This window comes from Dromiciops gliroides, chromosome 5 (genome assembly GCF_019393635.1).
Source record: "Dromiciops gliroides isolate mDroGli1 chromosome 5, mDroGli1.pri, whole genome shotgun sequence".
Taxonomy (NCBI): Eukaryota; Metazoa; Chordata; class Mammalia; order Microbiotheria; family Microbiotheriidae; genus Dromiciops; species Dromiciops gliroides.
In genome coordinates, this window is record NC_057865.1 from 57,478,056 (window position 1) to 57,505,234 (window position 27,179).

A 27,179-nucleotide genomic window follows, 5' to 3' on the forward strand; every position below is an offset into this window, starting at 1 on the left:
TCTGGTATTTTTAATATATCTTTTTTTTTTTAATAGCAGTTCTGTTTCTCGCTTTACAACAGACTTCATTGTTGGTGCTTCACTTCAGCACCAATACCAAATTCCCTTGGTCACAGAAAAATTTTTACTATTTGGTGTTGATGGTAGTCATAGGTCTTTTAATAGTACCTTGTTTCAACTTGCCCTTGTCATTCTAGGGGCCTCTTTCTCAGCTGCCTATCTGAGTTCACCAGCTCATTCCACACTCAGCAGTCAGTAGAAGATAATTACTACTGTCACCTTCTTGTTGGAGTCAAGGTTAAAATGAGGAAATTAGGTTGAAAAGCTATCTTTATCATTCTTAAGAAAATCAGTCATCTGACTGTGTGGGCAGCAGCTCCAACATATGGCTTATGTGAGAATTGGTTGTCTCTCACTGAGTGCAGAGAACTGGCTCTACTGTCAGAGATGATGAAGCCAGAGGTGGGAACTGAAAGATCAAACCATGACCTGCCTTGTCATTATAGATTCTTTGTCCTCAGAAGATTTTGAAATCTAGAGGGCTTCAGGATAGTTTCTTCTAAATGGTTTCTATTAATCACTTGGGTAGATGCTTTTAGAATGCTCTGAATTGGGTTGTTGCTTACTCATATTACCATAAGTTTCTTTGCCACCATTTTAAACTTATTTACAAAAAAGTTACTCACAACATGGACTGAAACGTCTTTAGGTGGGATTTGTTGAATTAGTACTATCTATGATATACTGATTCATTTTATTCAAATAAATAAGAAAGGCACGTGGTTACTTGAAGATCATGTGAAATGCCTGGCCACAGGCAAGCCATCTGAGATGATATTTTGAAACAGAGTTAAGAGATCATAATGAGTTCAATGTGCATCTTTCTCAGCATGATTTAAAAAAAAAGAGAGACCAGTATAACTTCATTGGGTATGTCTATTGGGGTTATAATTATTGTTTTGGGGAGAACTAAATAATTAAAATATTTTCACATGTTATGTATGTATGTGTGTGCATTTGTGTGTGCATATGTGTAAAGGGGTGACATCTTCTCTGAGATCGCTTTCAATTCTAAATCTATGATCTTGTTATCATAAAATTGCATGATTCCAACCACACATACATATATATGCAATACATATAAATGTATGTATACAGAAATATGTTTACATATACATGCATATATATGGGTGTGTATATGTGTATACATATATATGTATATAGTTATAAGATTAGGATTGTAAGGGATATTAGATGACATCTTATTCAATCTTCTCATTTTACACTGGGGAAAAAACCTGAGACTGAAATAGATTAAATGACTTGTTGATGTCACAGAAATAGCAAGTTTCAGCAGTAGGATTGGAACTCAGATCCTCTAAATTGAGGTCCTCCATTTTATGCCAGCATGCATCATCCTTATCCTCATAGTATTTTTCATTTACATAGCAATTTACAGTTTGCAAAGTGTTTTAAATATATTGTTTCATTTTTTTTTTTATTTTTTAGTGAGGCAATTGGGGTTAAGTGACTTGCCCAGGGTCACACGGCTAATAAGTGTTAAGTGTCTGAGGCCGGATTTGAACTCAGGTACTCCTGACTCCAGGGCCGGTACTCTATCCACTGCGCCACCGAGCTGCTCCTATATTGTTTCATTTTATTCCCACAAAATAATCCTGGGAGGTGGGTGTTACTATTATGTCCTCATGTTACAGATTAGGAAACAGGAAGACAAAAGTTAGGTGACTTTCTCTGGGTCACAGAGCTATGAAGTATCTGAAACTAGATTTAAACCTAGATCTTCCTGACTTCAGATCCAGCACTCTATCCAGTCTTCCACAGAGCTGCTTGTGTGTGTGTGTGTGTGTGTGTGTGTGTGTGTGTGTGTGTGTGTGTGTGTGTATGATGGTTAGTTAGTATAATGGTTAGAATGCTAGACTTCAACTCAGGAGGATCTGGGGTCAAATCCTGCTTAAGATACTTATTAGCACAGTGACCCTGGACCACTAACTTTATCTCTCTTAGCCTCAATTTCTTCATCTATAAAATGGGGATAATAGCAATTACCTCACAGGTTTGCTTGACAATCAGCCTTAAAGCACCATATAAAGGTTAGCATTTATTATTACTTGTGCCTATAGATACACACTTGTACATATATAGCAAAGTATATATACACATATACATAGGCCAATTTCCAGAGAACCTCTAGTTTTCTGTGTGGATACTCCTTTTTACAAAGCAGATCACCTCCTCTTCACATATACTTAGACTCCTCATGAGATGCCAACCCCTCCTCCCTCCCTTCCCCCCCTTTCTCTGTCTCTCTCACACACACACATACACACACTCTCACACTCACATGAATCATCATTATCACCATCACCATTACCTAGTAGCCAGATTTCTAGGCATATAAATCTTTAGCTTAATTAGGTTAGTGCCTTAATAAAATTTGGTCACCAGCCTTATACAGAAAACTCTTCAGCTAATTAGACCTTGCTGGTTTTTGTTATAATTTTAAAGTTAGGTATTTAGCAGGCATTTATTAAGTGTTTACTATGTGTAAGATAGTATGTAACATATTGGAGATATGTTGAAAGAGGAAAAGAGGATCCCTGCCCTCAAGGGACTTACATTCTAATAGTGGAAACACCATGTAAATAACTAGGAATATAAAGACTATGTAGAGAGTGTTGTCTTTTAGAGGTTCTTCAATTGTGTCTGACTCTTCATGACCCGATTTGGAGTTTTCTTGGCAAAGCTACTGGAGTGGTTTGCCATTTCCATCTTCTCCATCTTATTTTACATACTAGGAAACTGAGGCAAACAGGGTTTAGTGATTTGTCCAGGGTCTCACAGCTGGTAAGTGTCTGAGGTCAGATTTGAACTCAGATAGATGAGTATTCCTGGCTGTAGGTCTACTGCTTTGCACTATGGTGCCACCTAGCAACCCATGTGGAAGGTAGAAGGGAGGTAATGTCAGGGAAAGTTCAAGGTGGGGACCAGGAAAGACTTCTTGTAAAAGATAAAATTTCTATTGAATCTTAAACCAGGGAGACAGAGAGGGAGAGGAGAGGCAGGTTGAGCATTCCAGATGTAGCAGACAGCCAGTGAGGAAGATCTATGGAGAAGAAAACAATTTATGTCCAAACAAGAGATAGAGAATATTATGAAATGCAAGATGGATGACTCTGATCACATTAAATTAAAAAGGTTTTGTACAGATAGAAGCAATGCAGCCAAAATTGGAAGGGAGGCAGAAAACTGGGAAATAATTTTTATAGCCAGCATTTCTGATAAAGGCCCCATTTCTAAAATATATTGGGAACCAAATCAAATTTATAAGAAACCAAGCCATTCCCCAATTGAGAAATGGTTAAAGGATATGTTTTCTGATGAAGAAATCAAAGCTATCTATTGCCATATGAAAAAGTGCTCTAAATCACTATCGATTAAAGAAATGCAAATGCAAATCAAAACAACTCTGAGGTACCACCTGACACCTATCAGATTTGCTAATATGACAAAAAAGGAAAATAATAAATGTTGGAGAAGCTGTGGCAAAATTGGAATACTAATGCATTGTTGGCAGAGCTATGAACTGATCCAACCATTCTGGAGAGCAATTTGGAACTATGCCCAAAGAGTTATGGGACTGTTCATACCCTTTGACCCAGTAATACCACTACTCTGTCTGTATCCCAAAGAGATCATAGAAGAGGTAAAAAGACCTACATGTACAAAAATATTTATAGCAGTTCTCTTTGTGGTGGCAAAGCATTGGAAATCGAGGGAATATCCATCAATGCTAAAAAGCGGAGTTGTCAAATTTGTACTTGGCCTCCAAGGTTAAACTAGGTTAAAATGTAATGGGGAAAATATTTAACAAAAATAAATAAAAATATAATAAAACATAAATAATGCATTTTAAAGTTAAATCAATATGTGACTCTATATATGGTTTGGTGGACCCTGTTTCTACTTGTATTTAGCACTATAAAACTCTTTAACACTGTACACTGCTATCAAACACCATAATAACAGCTGATGTTTATATAGCCTTTAGTATGTGACAGACACTATGCTAAGGAAGTGCTTTACAATTATTTTCAAGTTTGATCTTCAAAACACTGAGAGTTAGGTGCTGTTATCTTCAGCCCCATTTCCCAGATGAGGAAACAGGAGCAAATGATTTTTTTTCTAAGTTACTTATCCAAGGTCATACAGTTAGTTAGTGCTTGTGGAAAAAATTTGAACTCAAGTTTTCCTAATTCCAGGCCTAGTGATCTATCTACCATACCACCAAGCTACATAGACCCAAATTATCTTCAAGGATTCCTGAAACTCACACTGACACTACAAAGGCAATCTGAATGCAATTCTAGTCACCAAACAGTAGGTCAAGAAAGTCCTCTTGAGAAATTCACTTACTAGCTGTGTGATGCTTGGCAAGTCACTTAAACCCTCATTGCCCCAACAAAAATTGATATAAAAGTAAATTCTTTATACTATTTGAGGATGGTTGACTAAAATGACTCTCAAATGTTAATTTTTGGGGGGAAGCACAATGATATGGGATTGATCCAATGGCATTAGAGAATTACCCTTGATACCTACAAGGTACCCTTAGAAAAATGAGGGCAGAAATACCCTTTCTCTGGGACCTGAGACTCTTCTTTTAGAGTAGATATTGGAGGCCAAATTTGAACTCAGGATGATGAGTTTTCCTGACTCCAAGCAAAGAACTCCATCCACTGTGTCACTAGCTATCCCTTGCAATGAATTATAGTTCATAATTGTGACCCTAAGCCAATAAATTAAAAAGTGTAATTATTTTCAGACAAGAAGCATGTTGAAGTAGACAAAGCAGTGAATTTGTAACCTGAGTACTAGGGTTCAAATTCTAGTGTAGCTTGTTATATAGTGAGCTTAGGGAAATCACTTCCCTTTTCCAGATCTGAATTTTCTCATTTGTAAAAACAAAGAAAAAAAAAACTAAAAAAAAATTAGGTGGTTGAACTTATATATCAACTCTGCTATTAACTAGAAGTATGAATTTTGCATCAGTGGGTCTTAATTTCCTCTTCTCTAAAGTATGGCAGTTGAACTAGATATTTTGTGTTCCACTAGCTTTGCAATTTTATGATTCTATTAGTCTAAGCTTGAATAGGTTTTTGTTGTTGTGTTGGGTTTTTTGGGTGATGCAGTTGGGGTTAAGTGACTTGCCCAGGGTCACACAGCTAGTAAGTGTCAAGTGTCTGAGGCTCGATTTGAACTCAGGTCCTCCTGACTCCAGGGCTGGTGCTCTATCCACTGCACCACCTAGCTGCCCCTTGAATAGGATTTTAAAGCATTGTTATCCTTATCATCATCATCAGCTTTACCCCAGAAAGCTCTAGAACTCAAAAGGATCTCAGAGGACATATAGTCCAATTCTCCATCCCCATTTAAGAGCTGAGAAACCTTAGACCCAGGGTCATTAAATGATTCATCCAAGGTAACATAGCAAGTAAATATCAGAGGGGAAATTTGGATCTAGATTGTTAGACTGCAGCACCATTACTCTTTCCCCTTGACCTCTTCTGTAAAGAATTTTGAAAATCATAGAAAAGGCCTTCATCAATAAAGTGTGACTTATAACATGGCCCTCCTGATTGATCCAATTCTTAGCTCAATTTAGACATGACGACATGAAGGCAGTTAAATGAAATCATGTGACTTAATACTAGGGTTGTAGTAAATCATCAAAATAACAGTGCCCTCTGAAAACTGATTCCTATAAATATGTTCTTTTAGCATCCAAGGTTGACAAGCAGCTAACTTGAACCTCCCATTCACCTGTTCCAAGTCATGTTTTTGACTGTCAGCTCCCATGGGGTATAAGGGAAATATGTAACAACAGGATTTTCTGTTAACATTTACATATAACTTTCTTTCTGTTTAGAAGATTGTCCCATGACTTCAGGCTCTCCCTTTTACTTTCTGCATTATTACTTCTAGATCCTCACTTTAATTACTTTAAGTTTCCCAGGGCAACACATTCTAAGTGGAAGCAATTGTAGCACAGTTGGTTGGGAGCTCCAAGCAGTAACACATCACCAGCCACACCGAGTCAGCCAAGAGTTTTATTTGTTTTTAGATGGTATGTGTTTATTAGTCAAATGAATTTCCAAAGATGTAAGCTTTTAAAAAAATAAATTATTTGAAGCAAAGGAGAGCCACCTTATCCTGTATCAGTCTTGCTCAAGAAGTGTTTAAGCTCATGTGTGAAACATTGCAAGTTACTAGCCATCAGGCTAGTTATGGGGCTTATCATTATAGGGTAACATCGAGTCAACATTGATAAGAAGTCATTATACCTCAGGGCATTGGACATATTTACTTTCTATAGTAGCTGGTGAAGAGCTAAGCAGCTTGGACAAACTAGAAGGACTGATTCAATTAATCATAAGTAAGGGATTTAATACTTCAAGAATCCTTGGTTCAAGCTGTGATAGCATATTCTCCACCAACAATGATCATCAAACCATAGTAGAGAGTTGTGTGGGTTACTGTTGTCAAAACCCCTTCCACTGGGGCAGCTAGGTGGCACAGTGAATAAAGCACTGGCCCTGGATTCAGGAGGACCTGAGTTCACATCTGACCTCAGACACTTGACACTTACTAGCTGTGTGACCCTGGGCAAGTCACTTAACCCTCATTGCCCCACAAAACAAAACAAAAAAACCCAGCATTGCTTGGTGGCCCAACTTTTGGGTGATTAGCCTCTCTAAATTTAGGCCAGTATTTGAACGATTGACATATAGGCCATATGTAAATCTATTTGTCAATCCTTTGCTCCTTGGTAGAGTCTGCCTGAGTTTGTACTCATCAACTTCACAAATACAGGATCACTTTCAAACCAACTCATGGTGGAGTAGAAAAAGATCAACTTTGATCAAAGGTAAGCTGGAGTCAGATCATACTGGCTCTCAAGAGTTGATTGTTAAATTTTCAATGTTAGAATTTACACTTCAGAAATTGCCCAATGTTACAAATCAGAGCTTGATTTGTTGCCCCCCCCACCTAGATGTAAGAAAGTGATGGAGAAAATGCCAGTAATGAAGATTAAATTTAAATATGGCATGCATGAATTTCCCCCCAGAAGAACTGCTTATTAAATATCTACCAGCACACCCTTGTCCTTAAGTAATGTTTCCAATCTTGTCAGTGATACTTATTAACCTCTCTGTACCTCAGTTTTAGTGCCTGTAAAAATTTAAATAATAATTTAGTCCTTGACACATCATATTATTTTGAATAGGAAAAGAGACAATCCTTTTTAGTCTCTTTGTATGCCTTAAAATGGTTGTGTCAATTTTTATTGGCATTTTTATGTATGCTGGATGTTTAATCAATGCTTGAAGAATGAATGATTCACTGAATAAAAAATGAAAATGTATATCAAAACCTCTAGGTTTAAGGAAAATAGACTTAGAAAAATTAAAGATTATATCATCAATATTTAAAATCATAAGACTTTAAAATTCACAAAAATTTCAATTATATTACCTATATGTATAACAATATGGTGTAGTGGACAGAGCAAAGGATGTCAATTTAAAAAAATACCTGCATTGAAATACTCTATCCAAGACTTCTCAGTTATATCTGACTATGGCAATATCATCAAATCTCTGTTTTCTTTGTAAAATAAAAATGATACCAGTTTTAATAACCTGTTTATAAGATAGTGAAGAAGGACTTTTTAAAGTGTTGACCACTGTATAAAGATGAGATAGAAACTGTGACCAAGAAACACCAGCTAGAATAAGGATAAATCCAAGCATTTTCATCTCTCCAATGTGAGGAAAAACCTCATTGCCTTAGCCCCACATCAAAGTTATGGTGATCAAATGAGGAAAGAGTTTGCATGAATGCAATTTGACTTAATGACTAAAACAGGAAGAAAAAAGATAACTAAATAAAACTAAAATATTCCTATTGTGAGTAAAATGTGACAGAGTTAAAGTGCTCCTTTATTTTTTTATTTTTATTATTAATTTATGAAATAAAATGAGGCCTACTTTTAAAATAGAACTATATTGCATTAATTAATTTAAGATTTAATACCTGACTTACATTTTTACTTGTTTGTTACTTTAATTAATATTGTGTGTGTGTCCGTCTCTGGCTATTTGTATCTGTCTGTCTGTCTCTCAGACAAGCTCTTCCCTTATTCTAAAAGGAACTAGTGCTGACTTTATAAATCCTGTGAGAAAATTGTTATCAGTCAATTCCACTTCACTTATTGAGTTGCACAGATATGATTAGGTAATAAATCAGCTTTGGGAGGGACACAAGATCCTCACAATTTATCAAAAGAAGTAGTAATTCTCTTTGCTGCTGCAGTTACATTGGAAACCAAAGACACAAGTGCCAGAAAATGTCATTTAAAACTGGTAATAGACTAGCCCAAGGGAAGAAAAAACTATGCCCTTTGCTCTCCTGCTAATGGAAAGAATTCACTTGTTATAGTAGGAGACTGCTCTCACTTAGCTTCTTCCTGATTGGCAAGACTGGTTGGCAAGACTTCTGCACTCCTGCTTGAACAAGGGAAGAAAGGAAGATAATAGTCATTGTATGGCAGAACTTATAATTTATTGATTCAAGGTCCATTAGCCAAACTGAACCAGTGGTCCAAACTGAACCAAAAGATTAAAATTATTCTCCGAACTGCACAATGTAAGGGTATTCTCATTGGATTTTTGATAGAGAAGAATGTTGCTAACATTTCTGTTTTTTATTTTTTTAAATGGTATGATAATTTAATAATTAATCAGTCATCTTGAAATAATATATACTTTGTAGATACCTAAGAAACAAGAATTACTAACAGTTCTTCTGTCTCCCCCCATACATACTCTAAAAACAAACCAATACAATCATATAGATTTTCTAAACTTTCAACAAACTGGTGTCAATCCAACCTTGTTTTCCCTTCCCATGTTGTAAGAATCTATCCATTTTATTATAGCTATCTAGTCAAATTTAGAGTTTATAGTATCTTACTGCCTAAGACACACATTTAGATGCATATCTAGTTTATGTCTATGAAAATTTATTGCTTTAAAATAATACATGTGAAAAAGTAAACTGACACCATAGAAACTTCAAGTTGTCTTAAAATTCCCTTCCCTAGGAAAAGATACTTATACTGTGAAAGCATTTTCTTCTGCTATTGCAGCATTGACAAGTGAAAACATTTTGCAATTTGGAACTGTCTTTTCCTTTTTTAATAGACAAATAATTGAGATAGAAAACTTTCAGATTTGACAGTGAAGCTGTCTTCTCATTCTGTCTTTCTTTTTATCACCTCGTTTTTTGCCTTGTGCTACATCAAGTTTTACAGAATCGTAGAGTTGGGAACTCCAGAAGGCAATTAATCAGGGTCAACTAGGTGGTTCAGTGGATAAAACACCAGCCCTGGATTTAGGAGGACCTGAGTTCACATCTGACCTCAGACACTTGACACTTACTAGCTGTGTGACCCTGGACAAGTTACTTAACTCTCATTGCCCCACGGAAAAAAAAGCCAGTTAATCGAATTCATACCTGAACAAGAATCTCCTCAATAACATGCCTGATAAGTGATGACCCAGACTTTGTTTGAAGATCTCCAATGATTCCAATGATGAGGAACAAATTACCTCTTGGGAAGCTTTCAATTTTTAGATAGCTCTAATTTTTACATATTTGTCCTTCTATTAAGTCCAAATTTCCCTCATTACAGCTATCTTTCCTAGCTTTTAGTCTTCCCCTTTGGAGCCAAGCCAGATGAGTCTAATCCTCATCACTGACTTTCAGTACTTGAAGATAGCTTTTATGTCTTCCCTTTCTTCTCTTCTTCTGGCTAAATACCCCCATTTCCTTCACCTAATTTTCATATGGTATGAACTTGAGGCCTATTGCTATCCCAAGTGTCTTCATCTGGACACCTTCCAAACTGTGAATATCTTTCTTAAAATATTGTACATGGACATAAACATAAAAACTCAAGAAATGGTCTGCAGAGGGCAGTTTCATTGCCACCATCATTTCTCTATTTCTCTAGCTGGGAACAAGATGCTTCTTTTTAATTTTGAGTTTGATTTTATTAGCAAATCTCACTGCCATATCATTCTAGTAACACTCTTTCAGCTTAGAAGTCCACTAAAATTAACAGATCTTTTTCAGGCAAAGTGTTATCACCCTTCCTTTTCTATCATGTACTTGATTTTAAAATTTCTATTCATCCCATTTGTGTGTCATCTTATTTGATCCTTACAAATAATTTTTGAAATCTGACTTTGTCATTCAGTGTCATTCTTGTCCTTCCAAGTTTTGTTTAATCTGTAAATTAGATAAAGGTGTCATCAAGTCACCAGTAAACATGTTAACTGGGGTATGGGTAAGTTTGAATACCTAGAAGTCTTCCATTAAGCTCTACCTTAACATTCAACAGTCAATAAAAGCTCTTTGAGTCTGTTCATTAAACAAGTTCCAAATCAGCCTAATTATATTATCATCTACCCCTCATTTCTCTATCTTTTTGTTAAAAAAAATCCCACTCTACTTGGCAATTGTTGCTTTATCTAGTTTCACCTCCATGAAACAAGATGGCCCTGTGCTAAGTACTCCTTGTTGTCCTTCCTCCCACTATCCTACCTCTTTTTGTGTCTTTCTTCCCCCATCCCCCTTATATTGAAACCTCTTTTGGGGCAGGGACTGTCTTCTCTTTTCTTATTTGTATTCCCAGCATTTATCTCAGTATTTGGGACGTAGTAGGTACTTAATAAATGTTTATTGACTTGGGCAAAAAAGTATGAAATCCACTCATTGTGTCATTCGTAGGTAATCCTTGCCTACATGGCTAGTGGATCCCTTGAGCTCTGGAATTGTGAGATGAAATAGGGTTAAGGCTAATCAGAAATCCACACTAAGTCTAGCACCAATATGGTGAGCTGCTGAGGTGATACTTGGGAGTGAGAACCAGGCTGAATAAAGAAAGAGATACTGTTCCAGGTCAAAATTGGATCAGGTCAAAACGTGTATGCTAATCAGTAGCGAAATCAAGCCTGTGAGTGGCCACTGCATTTCTAGATTTGGGGAGAGAAGATTCAGTCTCAAAAAATAATATACACACATACATATATGTATAAGTGTGTTCATGTATACAAATGCATATGTGTATATATTCCCCCTGCTGTATTAGTCTAATACCCCTGTTAAACAAGTAAATGTGGCTAGTCCTGTATTATATATTCTTGGAGAGGCCATACTGGCTCTTTGGGATTTCCATTTTTTTTTTCTGGATGTACAGTAACCATCCTTTTAATTACAGATCCTGGAATATTGCCAGTATTCAAAGTCGAGCTCAGTGCCCTTTAGTTTAAAAACTATATTCAATCTATCAGTAGTATTAAGCACCTATTATATTCCATGAACTGTACTAGGCCCTGGGGATCCAAGTGTATAGAATGAAATAATCTTTACTGGCATTGAAATGAATGGTAGCTATTCCTTTTGTTTTCTCTTATTGAAACAATATTTACTTTTGGCCACCCTGTGGTACCTGTCCAGTTCTCAAAAGCTATTCAAAGATCACTGACAGTGGCTCAGAGGTCATAGCTACCAGTTTTTTTAGGAACCAAAGAGTCAGTTCATTTTTACCATGTGACTTGAAGTCATCAAGGACAGGAAGATGTTATCATTTTCTTACTTTGGTACCAACTCCCCATTAACCATTTTTGTTCTGTCATTTCTAATTCAGAGGTCTTTCTTCATGGCAGAGGAAAGTAATGGCAGTAGCAAAATCAGAGAAGGTTGTCCTCACTATTTGTTATCACTGTCCCATCCACCCCAAGTAGTGGTACTATCAATTTCTTATTTCACAGATTTAAAAGACACCTTTTTTTTGTTATCCTTAGCATTAATATTTTTAATATTTGTGAGACTATTTTTAAAGTGCTTCTATCAATTTATCCGTCAATCAACAAGTATTTATTAAGGGATTTCCATGTGTCCTGACTGTGCTAGATGTGGGAGAAACAAACACAATGAATGAAACTTTATCTTGTAGCAAGGAGTTTTTAGGCTATTGGGGAAACCACAACTACTGATTAAGGTCTAGAAAGAATAAATAAAAAGAGAATACAGAAAAGCTAGAATTGAGGGTACTAGCATTTGAGGGAATGCTTTGTATTCATTCCCTATTACTAGCTCTTGTTTTCAATTTCTAACCTTATTTCAAAATCTAAATTGCTTTGTGAATTCCCTGTGTGTATATTATACTCTTTTGCCAATTCTCCCTTTTCTTACTCAAGAGAAATGTGTTTGTTTTTTCTCTGTGTCTCTCCTTCTGGAGAGCTTGCCATTCTGCTCCAGCTGACTTCTATTGTCAATTTATAGCAAATAGAATCCCATCTATTCTTACTATGAACTCTTTGAATTATTCTCCAAAAATCTAGAGTATATTTTGGCTTTGCCCAGATTTTATCTCCTCTGTTACAGATTATGAATTGAACTTTTCTTTTCCCCCTAAATTTACCACTATGTCTACTTAAGTATTTAGTTTTTCTTCATGGGTAAGAATTACTACCAGATCTCTTTGTTGGTTTTTCTACCTTTTGAAATGTGAAATTATCATTAAAGTAAGTTTACAAATACTTACCTACTCTGCTTTTGGCAGAGAGAGTACTCAAACAGATGTCCAGATAGTTGAAGTCCCCAATCACTCCTATACCATACTTTTGTGCCAAACTCATCATCTATTTCCCTATAATCACAACAAAAATCAATTAGAAAATTTCATAAATGCTTTTCCATTTTGAAAATACAAAAATCACTTAAAGTTACAGAAATAATCAATCTTTGGTGGAGTCGGCCTCTAGAGCAAAAACAGTCAGACAACTGGCTCCTCTCTGCATACATGAATAGGTGAGTCACTAAGCCAAATAAGGTCCTGTGATCCCTCTAGGATGTCTCATGTTTTTTGCTGTTTTCATTTCTATCCCTTCTAGTTGTAATGTTATATTTATATTACTGATTTGTAAATAGATTTTACATGGAGTCAGATAACAAGGCTTATGTCACTATGTTTGTTTAATTTAATTTAATTGTCTGGTTGGCCTGGCTGCACTCAGAGATGGTTGATTGCCTAGTAAATGTGTAATTATAATTTATTTTAAATAACATTTTATAAAAGACAATTGACACTGAATATGGAATCAAAGAAGACCTATATTCAAATCTAAGTTCTGCTACCTTGTATGACTTTGAGACTCATAGCATTTTAGACCTCAGTTTCTCCAACTGTATAATAAGAAACTTTAATTAGGTGATCCCTGGATCATGGTTCAACTCTTCATTTTGTGGTCCTATAACAGTTAGTTACATTAACTAACTGGAAACAAAATTAATTTTATTTTGTTTTTTTATAGAAAAATCCTGGTGATATGGGATTAGGGCTTTTTATATTTTTGCCTCCAGAACCTATCATTGTATCTGACTCATACCAGACTTAGTAGGCCACTTTTTCACAATTCTGCACTCAGGAAAGCATGAAATGAACAATAACCACTTCTAGTAAATGTTTATTAAACTATGTATTCTTATTTTTTAATATCAGTGTTAACATTACATAAAATCCATTTAATGCATTAACATTATTTTGTGTGTGTGTGTGTGTGTATGTTTGTGTGTGTGTATTTGGCAGCATTGCTATGATAAATCAGTGGTGGTCTATATCTTTGTCCTTTTTGATATTATAAAGTCAGAGGTCATACATCCCCTAATATATAATGATCCTTTCTTACCTGATAGCGTAGTATACCAATTTAATTTTTCTTACTCTTCAGAATTACATTCTCTTCTCACTTTAGACTCATTTTCATTTATTCTTCCCATAAAATGTACTTCAATAATAGTTTAAAAGATTGTCTTCTGTTTATGAAGAGGACCTGAGAAAATACAAATCCCACAGGCAAATCTTCCACTGCAAAATACTTCAGAGTAAAGATTGTTCTTATCTAGGAAAAATAGTAAATATGGACCACTGGTTCCTGAACTTGTCAGTATGTGACACATCAAATGTTTCTAATGGAATAAGATAAGACATAAGGATGGATTTTGCAAATAATACTGTCCTATTAAATAGGAGTCAAGAGTTCAACATTTTTAGGATTTGTTAAATGTGAGCTAAGGTTGCTGTTTCATATTGGATAGAGCCATCAGTGAGCAATGATTATTTTACTAGGCCAAGTACAAAATCTAGTCCAACATCCCACATGATAGAGGCCGCACTGACTGATAGAGATATATGAGGTCAGTGACTGGAGTACCATCTGGATATGATAAAGAAGGGATTAATCTGCAATCCACCAAGGTCTTTCTTGGGTTCCAGTATTTATGACTAGAAAGATATATCCTGCCATCACCCTGATGTCACATATTCCTTGTGTTTTTTTGCTCTCAACTCCAAATGATTGCAGGTTATTTTGTAAGGCAGAAAATTAGCTGATATTTTATCTTTTTATAATTGATCATTCAAGAAACATTTATTAATTAGTGCAAGTCAAACACTCAGAATTGTTTTCTAAAATTTTGTCTTATTACGTTATGGGTGGGAGGAAAGAAGGGAGGAGAGAAAGAAGGAAGAAAAGGAAGGAAGAAAGGGAAGGAAGGAAGGAAGGGAAGAAAATAAAGGAAATCCTCATAACAAATATATGTCATCAAGCAAAGCAAATTCCTACATTGGTTTCATTCTGTATCTTAAGTCTACCATTTCTCTGTCAGGAGATTGGTGGTATGCATAATCTTTGGTTCTTTGGAGTCATAGTTCATAACTGCATTTTTCAAAATGCTTAAATCTTTTAGAGGTTGCTGTTGTACTCCCCCCCTTAATAATGTCATTGTTATTATATGTGTTGTCCTTGTGGTGCTGCTGGCTTAACCTTTCCTCAGTTCATAAAAGTCTTCCTGGTTTTCTCCAAGATTATTCATTTCATGTGGTGTAATTATATCTCATTATATTCATATTCCATAATTTATCTAACTATTACTATATAGTTGGATAGTCCAGTCCTTTAGTTTCCATTTTTTGACTACTACAAAAATAGCTTCTATAAAGATTTCTGTACATACAGATCCTTTAACGACTTTCTTTAACCTCATTGGTCCATGCCTAATAGTGGGATTGCTGAGTTAAAGTATATACAAGATTTCGTGACTTTAGTTGCATATTTCAAAATAACTTTCCAGAATAATGGTAACAATTCACAGCTCTACCAACAATGCATCAATGAGCCTGTTTTCTCACAGTCCCTCCAACATTTGTCTTTTATTTTTTGTCAACTTAGTCAATTTGATAGATGTGAGGTAGAACCTTACGGTCTCTTTAATATGCACCTCTTATTAGTAATTTGGACCATTTTTCATGATTGTTTATAGTTTACATTTCTTCTTTTGAATACTACCTCTTAATATTCTTTGGCCATTTATTTATAACGCTTCTTTTTTTTTTTGGTGAGACAATTAGGGTTAAGTGATTTTCCCAGGGTCGCATAGCTAGTGTCAAGTGTCTGAAGCCAGGTTTGAACTCAGGTATTCCTGACTCCAGAGCCAGTACTCTATCCACTGAACCACCCAGCTGCCCCAATTTATAACTCTTTTTTTTTTTTCCGGGGCAATTGGGGTTAAGTGACTTGCCCAGGGTCACACAGCTAGTTAAGTGTCAAGTGTCTGAGGCCGGATTTGAACTCAGGTACTCCTGAATCCAGGGCCGGTGCTTAATCCACTGCAACACCTAGCCGCCACCCAATTTATAACTCTTAACCATATACATTTGAATGAATTTTTATGTATATTAGACATTAGACCTTGATCAGAGAAACTTGCGGTAAAGATTTACACCAAGTTTTCTGTTTCCCTTTGGATTTTAATTTTATTGGTTTTGTTTTTGTAAAAGCATTTAAAACATTTTCTTATAATGAAAATTCTACATTTTATCTTTTGTGACCTTCTCTGCCCCTCGTTTGGTCATAAATTATTTCTCTTTTCATAAATCTAAAATATAATTTCATTCTTGATCTTCTATTTTATTTATGACACTACTTTTTATATCTGCAATTTATTCAGTTGAAGTCTATGTTGTATACGTATTGTTGTATATGTGTGTATGCAGTATATATTCTTGTCTATGGTTAATTTCTACAAGACTCCATTTGAATTTCCTAGCAGTTTATGTTAATTCCTAAAACTTTATTGGGGTCCTTAAGCCAATAGTTGGGGCCTTTGTGGTTATAAAAAATTATGCTACTGTGTTCATTTGCACTCCATACTTAATCTGTTTCATTGATCAAATTCTGTCTTTTAACAACTACCAGATAGTTTTGATAATTATGAGTCTGTAGCATAGCTTGAGGTATGGTACCATTAGGCCCCTTTCCTTCTCACTTTTTAAAAAAATATTTGTTTTAAAATTATTGCCCATTTGTTATTCTGGATAATTTTATTGTCATTCTTCCAACTCTTTAAAATAATCCTTTCATACATTTATTGGTGTAGCACTAAATATGCAAATTGACTTAATACCTATTATAATAGTTATCATTTATATGGCACATTAAAGTTTGCAAGGCAGATTATATACATAATCTCATTTCATCCTCACAACAAATCTGTAGATAAATAGTATTATTATGCTTACTTTAAAGATGAAGAAACTGGGATTTAGAGATCTTAAGATCTTAGGATCTTAGGCTCATACAATTAGCATGAATCTAAAGCAGGATTTATACCCAGCTTTTACTCATTCCAAGCTGAAGTTCTATCTACTTTGCTACCTATCAAGTATGAGGTTATATTGTTATTTTACTTATATTAGCAAGGTCTATCCATGAGCATTTAATAGTTCTCCAATTATTTAGGTCTATCTTTATTTCTAAAGAGAGTGTCTTATAGGTCTACACACACTTACATTGTACTTTCTATATCTATATCTGTATCTATATAGATATATTTATGCATAGAGATAGAGATAGAGATAGAGATAGAGATAGAGATAGAGATAGAGATAGAGATAGAGATAGAGATAGAGATAGAGATAGAGATAGAGATAGAGATAGAGATAGAGATAGAGATAGAGATAGAGATAGAGATAGAGATAGAGATGATATAATTCCAGGGTATGTCTTGCTAGAAAGATTCCGAAATACTTCATTTATTGTATAGATATTTTGAATGGAGATTTTCTTTCTGTCTCTTCCTGCTGGGTTTTGTTGGTAACACATAAGACACTGTGAACCCTTTTTAGAAGTATAGTATTACACATACACACACACACACACAATTCTTTTTAATTCATTAATACTTCCATGATCTTCTCATTTATTTTGAAAAAGCCCTAATGAATGTTCTGTGTCTTTTAGCAAAATGCTTCTATCCCCTCTATCCTTTGTTCTTTTCTGAGGCAGTAAATAAATTATCTGATTTTCTTTATGGTATATGTTCTATTCTAAGCAGATGGTACTTGTTCATCTCTAGGAATTAATAGTTATATGCAAAATGTTTACTATCCCAAGCTTTCATTCTCCTTTTGAATAATTTTGGAAATCATTTTAGAAATTTGCTTTTCTTCTTTAATCAGGGAAAACTTATGGAAAGATTTTGAATTCAACATATGGATGTATTCTTTTTCAGTTGATGAGATAAAAGTGATGTTCCCAAGGCAGATTAGCAGAAAAATGTTGTGATTTATTTTTTAAATGGAAGCTGTACAATGGCTTTACTTTCTATAACCAGTGGTTTCCCCCCTCCCTCTCTGTCAGTATCATTGTGTTTTAACATCTCTGTTTCAGCCTTAACCTTAGGACCCATTCTAAAGCAGACTCACTTCCCTTCCCATTTCTATTCAACCTGTCACTGAATCACTATTTCTGCTTTTCCTTTTTTTTTCCTCTTCCATTTCTCCACTTTTTGCTTTCCATTGACATAGTTGCATTTTTCCCAGACAGTGTAGGACTCAAGAAATACTCTTTCCCAACTTTAAAAATAAATGGATTTTTTTCTTTTTTTTATATAGGGTACCCCAAAAAACTTAGTGCAGTTTTAAATTTAATATCTTAAAAGTGCACTAAAAATTTTGTAGTACCTTTTATCTTAATTTTCTCTCTCTCTGACTCCTTCCCTCTCTCCCCTTCTCTCTCTGTCTCTTTCTGTCTTCCTCTTTTTCTTTCTGTCTCTCTGTCTCTCTGTCTCTCTCTCCTCCCTCCTTCCTTCTTTTTCTCCTTTAATAATATGGCATAGTGGATAAGGCATTGGATTTACAGTCAGGAAGCCTTATATTCAGATCCTGCTTTGTCTCTCATGTCCTCTCTTTTCCTTTGCAGAATTTAGAACCTATGGATTCCTCTGACACCCACATCAAATACGAAGCACATTTTTTTGAGTTTTTACTTTTCTCCATTTAGAATCCTAGGATTTTTGAGTAGAAATGTACCTTAGTGATGGCTTTCATTTTCTTTCTCAATCTCTGTCTTCTTCTCTTATACATTCTACCAGTGAAGTAAACCTTCCAATTGACTCATTCTTATCACACTTCTGGACCTCTAGTTATTTCCACTTCATACCAATCATTCCATACTCTGTTCCTTCCAGCTAACTCTTTCAAATCTTACCTTCCTACCCTAACTCCTCCATGTGTGGTCACTTCCTCTCTCCCTGAGATAGCTCACCAACTCCAACCTATCATCATCACCTTGGTAGTTTTGAGATTCCCAGAAAAGGATCATTATGCTACCATGCAACCATGAATTAAATTCTTTAAGAATCTAGGGCTATCTCTATTGTATGTATGTGTAAAGTGTGGTATACTCCTCCTCACTACAAGAGCTTCTGTGCTTCTCATTTTTTTTTTTTTGGTGAGGCAATTGGGGTTAAGTGACTTGCCCAAGGTCACACAGCAAGTAAATGTCAAGTGTCTGAGGCCAGATTTGAACTCAGGTCCTTCTGAATCCAGGGCTCGTGCTCTATCCACTGCAACACCTAGCTGTCCCTGTGCTTCTCCTTTATAAAAAATCACTCACAATCACACGATAACCCTTAAACACAAATCACTTATTTAACAACAATGTAAAAGCAAGAAAAATCATAAAATCACATTTAATCGGTATAAGGCAAATACAGCAATAATCAATATACCACAGTCAGCACATAAAACAAAATCACAGTCTTCCATCATTGTAATCCCTGGATGTGTGGATGAGAGATGGTACACATTTATAGAAATCTATCAGGGAGACTCGTAAGTTAGGAACATTTCATGAGCTAGGGCAACATACACTCTGAACTTAGAACTACTTATCTCACTTAAAGTTGCTTTTCTGTTTTATCCTCCCTTTCTGGTCTTCACTTCTTTCCCTTGAGTGAATGACCTTGTTTTCACTACTGCAGCTGATAAAATAATAACAAAGTCTTTTAACCCATAATCACTCTTTAAAAAGTCAGAAAAGGGGCAGCTAGGTGGCTCAGTGGATAGAACATTGGCCCTGGAGTCAGGAGTACCTGAGTTCAAATCCAGCCTCAGACACTTAGACTTACTAGCTGTGTGACCCTGGGCAAGTCACTTAACCCCAATTGCCTCACTTAAAAAAAAAAGTCAGAAATTTTTTTGCTACTTTATTGGCATGCAGTATCCTTAAACATAGGAACAGCTAAGATCCTTGGGTCATTTCTCTAGATAATACAGACAAGTCTAGTCACCTTTTCACTTAGCAAGTTCTTGCATCATTTAATTAGTTGTTAGTGTCTTGATATAGCAAGGCAGATGCAAAACCTATCTTTGTCATTCTATTTTTCCCCTTTCAGACCACAGTGGGTTATATAGAAGAACAATCACACAGTTTTAATAGATCCAACCTTTCTTGATGTGAAAATGGCTCGAGGGCAATAGAACTAACCACAACAGAGTTCAAGTCATTTCTATTGAATTTCTAGCCTTTTGCCATCCAATCTGCAAACACCCAGCATAGCAACTGAAGCCCTCCCATAAGTGATAGGATATCCTTTCAGATTCTTCCCATTAAACTCCTAATTTCACTTCATTCTTCTCCTGCTAGCTTCTTAACTCATCACAGCTAGATTTTGTACTTCCCCAGTGCCTCAAATCAGAACTTCTGGATGGTCATGAATTTGTCTTTTTTTTTCTTATGAAGTAAAACACACTTTTTTTTTTTTTTTTTTTTTTTTTTTTTTTTTGCGGGGCAATGAGGGTTAAGTGATTTGCCCAGAGTCACACAGCTAGTAAGTGTCAAGTATCTGAGGCCAGATTTGAACACTCAGGTCCTCCTGATTCCAGAGCTGGTACTTTATCCATTGCGCCACCTAGCTACCCTGATAAAATCATTCTTTTATTTATAAAGACAATAGCCCTTATTTGATATTCCAGTGGTCTCTAAACAATTATACAATCTTCCACTTTGTCAATTTTACATTCTCAAACTCTAAAAAAGAGATGCAAATTAGCTAAGGGCTCATAGCACCCAGTGGTTTTTCTCCTCTAAATTAGCAGTTCCTCTTACTGATCTGAGAGGCAGTCCACTATCCAGTCCTCCTAATTATATATTTCTTCTCATATTTTAATGGGGAAAAATGTTTCTTCATATTTAGTTTTATTAATTTTTATGCCAAATGTTCATTTCCTTCCTATTTCAGGAACCAAAATCTTCATGTAGAAAAGAGGCAGTTCTTTACGTCCTCCACAAGTTTCTTAGCAAAAAAATTCTTTTTTTCTGGCCCTTTCAACAATGAAAGTGTTTATATGTGAAAGAGACAGAGTTTTGACACTTAGGAAAACCCACTCTAATGACACTGGGAAAGAAGATGGTGTTGAAACCTTCTAGCTATGCTCTCGCATCAGTAATCTTCAAATTGTCTCCCTTAAATTAGTTTATTTTAAGTTGTTGCTTCTCAGGATCACAAATTCCAACACTATTATGAAGTAATATAAATATGTGACTAATCTTTCTAATTTGATGACTCATTTTTTTAAAGTAAAAGATATGTTAGATATTAAATGAAGATACACACAATAGAAATCAGAACATAATTAGCCAGTGACTCAAAATCTTCTAGGACAAAAAAACATTCTTGGTTATTAATTAAAAATTAATTCTCTGATGAACTTAGAATATCACTTATGAATTTCATGGTATCTTTGCTTTTTTATATGTGCTTTTAGTGAATATGCCTTTTTGTGATGGGCATAATCATGTGCCTCCTTCTGACTGAAGTAAAAGGTTATGCTATTAGCATCTCACCATTTATTTTACAAAGAACAATATTTGCTTTTTAAAATTTTTATCTTAATTGTTCGTTTCCAAACCTAAATTTTCTTGTTTATCTTTCCATTTTGAAACAAGATTATTTTTGTTTGTATTAAACATACTATTTGTAAAGATAAATGCATCATTCACTGTATCCTCAGGCATGTTAGACACTTTCTGAACTTATATGCAATTCATGAAAATGTTTCATTGGATTTCATTAAAAGTTGATATAAAATGATCATTTTTATTTGTTTGACAAAGGAATTCCAAATGCTCGTCAAATATAGATGAACAAAGTTACATAGCATTCTGTGGGAAAAGACAGAGTCACTTAGAATTTGGGACCTTGTGTCCATCCCCACAGCACACTATAAAATGGAGATTTAGGGACTATAGTAAAAACTTTGTTGTTTGGCATATTGGGTAAAGAGAAAATGCCAGTTAATCAGAGTTCTAATGAACTCTTATTCTCAGGGCTTCCTGTTTAGAGAAACAATTGCTTTTCCTCCTTACATCTATAGGTTCAGGGGAAAAACAACACCAAAACTTTACACAAATGAAACAACATTGTTTGCTAAGTCCATACAAGTAAGAGGGTTTTTTTTTTGGTTTTTTGTTTCTTTGTTTTTTGGGGGGGCCACAATGAGAGTTAAGTGACTTGCCCAGGGTCACACAGCTAGTAAGTGTCAAGTGTGTGAGACTGAATTTGAACTCAGGTCCTCCTCAATACAGGGTCGGTGCTTTATCCACTGTGCCACCTAGCTGACCCAAGTAAGAGTTTTAATATTTTTATCCCCACATCTATTAAGAAAAACGAAAACAACTTCTAGTAATCATAGGAGACAGTTCTGAATTTGGATTCAGTTCCATGAATTATTGACTAGGTAGCCTTGGGCAAGCTGCCTGGTCCCTATGGGGAGTTGTATTGTGAAACTCAGAGGAGATAATGGAAATAAAGCAGTTTGCAATTCTTAAATCACTCTATAAATTTAAATTATACTTTTACAATTATTATAATTAGCACCATCATGATTATTGTTGTTAACCTACCCTCACCAGATCTCCAATATGTCTCATTCCCTGAGCCTTGTGCTGCACTCCTGCTGAGCTCAAGGAATATTGTAAAGAGTATGCTGTTAAATGTTTGACAAGTGCACACACACTTTAAAGTTTAATCTATATTATTAATATTTTCTCAAATCAATACCATTTTCAGAATAATAAAATATTGATTTGCCCATTTCTGAGATATAAATGTGCAAGTACCCCCACTGAAAACTTAAGGGTGGATTATGCAAGTGGTTAGAACTCTAACACACCCCTGCCAATGAGCCATAGTTTTCTAATATATAAAATGAGGTTGAAACAAGTTGACTTCTGAGATCTTCTCTAGCTTAAATTTGCATTTAGGTCTGTATGTTAACTCTTCTATTTGGTAAAGTACCAAGTTCAAAAGTGAGTAGTAGGGGGTGGCGTAGTGGCATAGTGGATAAAGCACCAGCTCTGGATTCAGGAGGACCTCAGTTCAAATCCAGCCTCAGACATTTGACACTTACTAGCTGTGTGACCCTTGGCAAGTCACTTAACCCTCATTGCCCTGCCCCCCCCAAAAGTGAGAAGTGGTTTTGCCTGCTCGCTGACATTTACAATTATCAGCACATCTGCCTTTACCAATGGTCTTTTCTCTCCATTGATCCTTCTCTATTATTTTCTGTAGATAAATAATAACTCTTCTTGTATCAATAGCTTTATCATTTCTAATCAGCCTCAGTTTGAGTCTTTGTGACACAATTCCTGTGAAATATTTTTCAAGCGTTACCTCCTTTGATCATCACAACAATCCTGTGACCTAGTTATATAATTCACATTTTGAAGCCAAGGAAACTGAGCCTCAAAGAGGTTAAGCTACTTGTGTAAAGTCACATAGCTAATAAGTGTTGGGGCTTATACATGAAGTGTCAGGTCGTCCAACCACAAGTCCTATAATTTGTTCATACCATAATTTCATACCTTTTTGTGTCATAAATGTCTTTGGTAGTCTTATGACATCTATGGATCTCTTCTTAGAATAATAGTCTTAATGCCTAAAATATAATGCATAGGAATACAAAAGAAACCAATGTCATTGAAATCTAGTCATCAGAGGTGATTTTTGTTTGTTTTTGTTATTGCTTTTGTTCACAGATCTTAGGAAAAGTACTTCTGTCCCAGGTTTGGGGTTGGGCTCAGAGGATGTGAGAAACTTTGGCTTTTACAGCATCCTGATTAGAAAAACCTAATCAATAAGTTCTAGATGATAAAACATTCGTTTTATTTTGCTTTACTTAATCTAGAGACAACTCATCTTGAATAAATATGGGCCTAAACATAAAATCATGGACATGTACAAATATAAAAATTTAATAAAATTCCTCTTGTAAGAGGACTGCTGTCAACTCATGGGGTTAATTTCTATCAGAACTAAAAAAACGTGCTTAGAAATGTCTCAATAACTATTAGACCCAGAATTACCATTCTTGCTGTTCTTTGAAGAATATGTAACTAATTATCACAACAAAGACATCCCCCTCTATCCATATCAACCCTAGACAAACATGTAACTATAACAGGACCCATTTGGGGGTAAGCAAAAATTACATGTTTGGGGAGCAAGGATTTTTGTTCATTAAAGGCCTCTGAGTTGCTATTCCCAAGAAGCATGTCATACATTTCACAGTATCCCTAAGTCACCAAAAGAGACTGTGATTTTGGGACCAAATTTATGTGAGAATTTATAAGGGATGAAATCTGTAAAGGCAGATGAATAAAGAAAGAATAGGGTAGAAGAAGAGGAGGAGGAAAAAGATTATAAGGAAGAAGAAGAGGAGGAAGAGAAAGAGGAAGAGAAAAAGGAGGAGGAGGAAGAGGAGGAGGAGGAGGAGAGGAAGAGAAAAAAATTTCTATAGAGTTACAACTCTCTCCCTAGACTTTACTATATTCCACCATGATTTTCAGATGGTAAAGCATTCTCCTCAACTCTGAAGATACCAGACACTGGGTTATCAATGTTGCTAATATTTGCAAATATGTTTGTTGATGGCAAATTTTGAACTTCCTAGGATCATGATCTAGGTATATAAAAGTCAAAATTACAATAATATTTCTAATGAAAGACAGAAATAGAACTAATAGAGGGCAGTGTCAAGTATATTCTAATGGCTTGCCCTGTAAACTTTCCCTTGCCTGTACCAGTGGCACCACTAATACCAAATCAGTAGGCAAGAAAAAAAAATTGAAATAGTGACTTTTGAACAGATGTATTCATCCCAAACCTACTGCTCCAAGGATAGAATACCTTTGCCAGTTTGACCACTGATATTTTTTGCTGGTAAATTATTGGACTGTTCTATGGACAGCCAGCTCAGTCACCACTACTTCTGTTGTGTAAGTATGGGAGTGAACTCATAATTGATCATTCAAACTGAATAGTCAACGTGCAAAGCGACAAAATCATGTTCATGCCAAGAGTGTGGTCAAACCTTGTCAAAAACATTAAGAGCCTAACCCTCCTGGATGTTGAATCAGAAACTTTAGAAACTTCATAAGCCATATCAAATCATTGGATTTCCATTTAGCACACTGACAAACTAATTTACCAAATCACTCCCTAGAAGCCAAGGGAAAAAAAGTAATTCTAAGCAGCTTCCAAATATAGCTAATTTACTCAGATGGTACTTTTACAGACTTGGGAAATCTGTATCAGAGATATGATTCAAACACACACACACACACACACACACACACAAAAAAAAAAAACCCCAAACCATAGGGTCATAGTTTTAGTGATTGAGAAACCTGAGAAGTCATTTAGGCCAACCTTTCATTTTATAGGTGAGGATGTATAAACCTGAGCAATTTAGGGGGTTTAAGATCATAAAACTAAAGGATAGAATCAGGATTTGAACCAAGGTCCTCAATTGATGGTTATTTTTAATGTTATTTGTACCTTTTAAAAAATGTATCAGAAATTCCGTTAACAATAGTGAACATCAAAAATGGCAGGGTATGTAGAAACAACAATATTCTTAAAGGGATTATTTGCCTGTACTTTTTTTAAACTGGATCTGTGATTTCATTGGTATAGAGAAATCCCAGTGAGGAAAATCCCTCTACCAATGTTAATTTAGCAGGTATTGTATAACTTATAGTCTTTTAAAATATATGTATATATGTATGTGCTTATATATCTATAAACACAAATATATATATGTTATTTTTCTTTTATATTTTATTTTTCTTTAATTACACAAAAATATTTTAAACATTCATTCATTTTTTTTTAATTTTGAATTACAAATTCTCCCCCTCTTTTCCTTCCCTTCTTACTCATTGAGAAGGCAAGCAATTTGACATAGGTTGTGCATGTGTAGTCATGCAAAACAGATTTCCTTATTAGTCATGTTGTTAAAGAAAATACAGAGCAAAAAATAAAGAACCAAGAAAAATAATTTAAAAGAAAAGTATGTTTCGATCTGCAGTCAAACTCTACCAGTTCTTTCTCTGGAGATGGACAGTATTTTTCATCATTAGTCCTTTGGAATTGTCTAGGATCATCTTATTGCTGAGAATAGGTCAGTCATTCACACTTGATCATTATACAATATTGCTGTTACTATGTGCAGGGTTCTGGTTTTGCTTATTTCACTTTACAGCAGGTCAAGTTTTTCTGAAAGTATTTTGCTCTGCATTTCTTGTAATAGCACAGTAGTATCTTAGCACAATTAGATACCTTAACTTTGTCAGCCACTCCTCAAATGATGGGCATCGCTTCAGTTTCCAAATCTTTGCCACCACTAAAGTACCTTCTATCAATATTTTTGCACATATAGGTCTTTTTCCTTTTCCTTTTTTATCTCTCTTTTTTTTTGATAAAGAATTATTAGTGGGATTGCTGGGTCAAAGATTGTGCCTTTGGGCATAGTTCCAAATTGCTCTCCAGAATGGTTGAATCAATTCACAGCTCCATAAACAGTGTATTAGTGTATCATTTTCCTTTTCTGTCTTATTAGCCAATCTGATAGGTGTGGGGTGTTAAACCTCAGAGTTGTTTAATATGTATTTCTCTAATCAGTATTAATTTAGAGCATTTTATATGAATATAGATAGCTTTGATTTCTTTGTCTGAAAAGTGCATGTTCATATCCTTTAACCAGTTTGTAACTTATAGTCTTAAAGAGATACATTTTACCTGGAGCACTTGGAGATTAAATGACTTATGGGGACCACACAGTCAGCATGCATCAGAAGCTGGATTTTAACTGAGGTCTTCTTAATTTTTGTGTCTATGCTTTTACACATTGATGTAGAAACAAAAATATTCCATAATGTTTTAATAATGGATATTGTAATATTTGGCATGTCTTTCTTTGATAGAGCTTTGTTTTTACTCTTTTTTCTTAGGCCCTGTCACAACACTGCCAACATTCTGTGAGGCTGATCAGTTCCCCTGCATTTATACACCCCAGTGTGTTCAGCTGTCTGGAAAATGCAATGGGCAGGAAGATTGCATGGATGGAACTGATGAGTTGGATTGTCCTACCAGGTTTCCTCTTCAAACCTGTGGAAAAATGGAGTTTCAGTGTTCAGCAGATGAGTGCATTCCATCCCTCTTGCTATGTGATGGCGTACCAGACTGCCAATTTAATGAAGATGAATCTACCTGCTGTAAGTTACTTTCTCTATCCCACAGTTCCACTACTACAGAATGCTAAAGAAATATTGACGGATGCAATAAAAACTCCAATGGCCTTAACATGAGTGATCTATTGTGTGTATTCATATATGTGTGTTGTA

General features: G+C 35.2%; 1 protein-coding gene across 1 annotated transcript in view; it reads left to right on the forward strand.

Moving 5' to 3' along the window:
* Nucleotides 1-27,179, forward strand: part of MALRD1 (MAM and LDL receptor class A domain containing 1) — a 910,872-nt gene that overhangs the window by 745,297 nt on the left and 138,396 nt on the right. Inside the window, 1 exon segment of the mRNA XM_043967510.1 lies at nt 26,787-27,050. Within this exon segment, the coding sequence (XP_043823445.1) occupies nt 26,787-27,050 (264 nt within the window).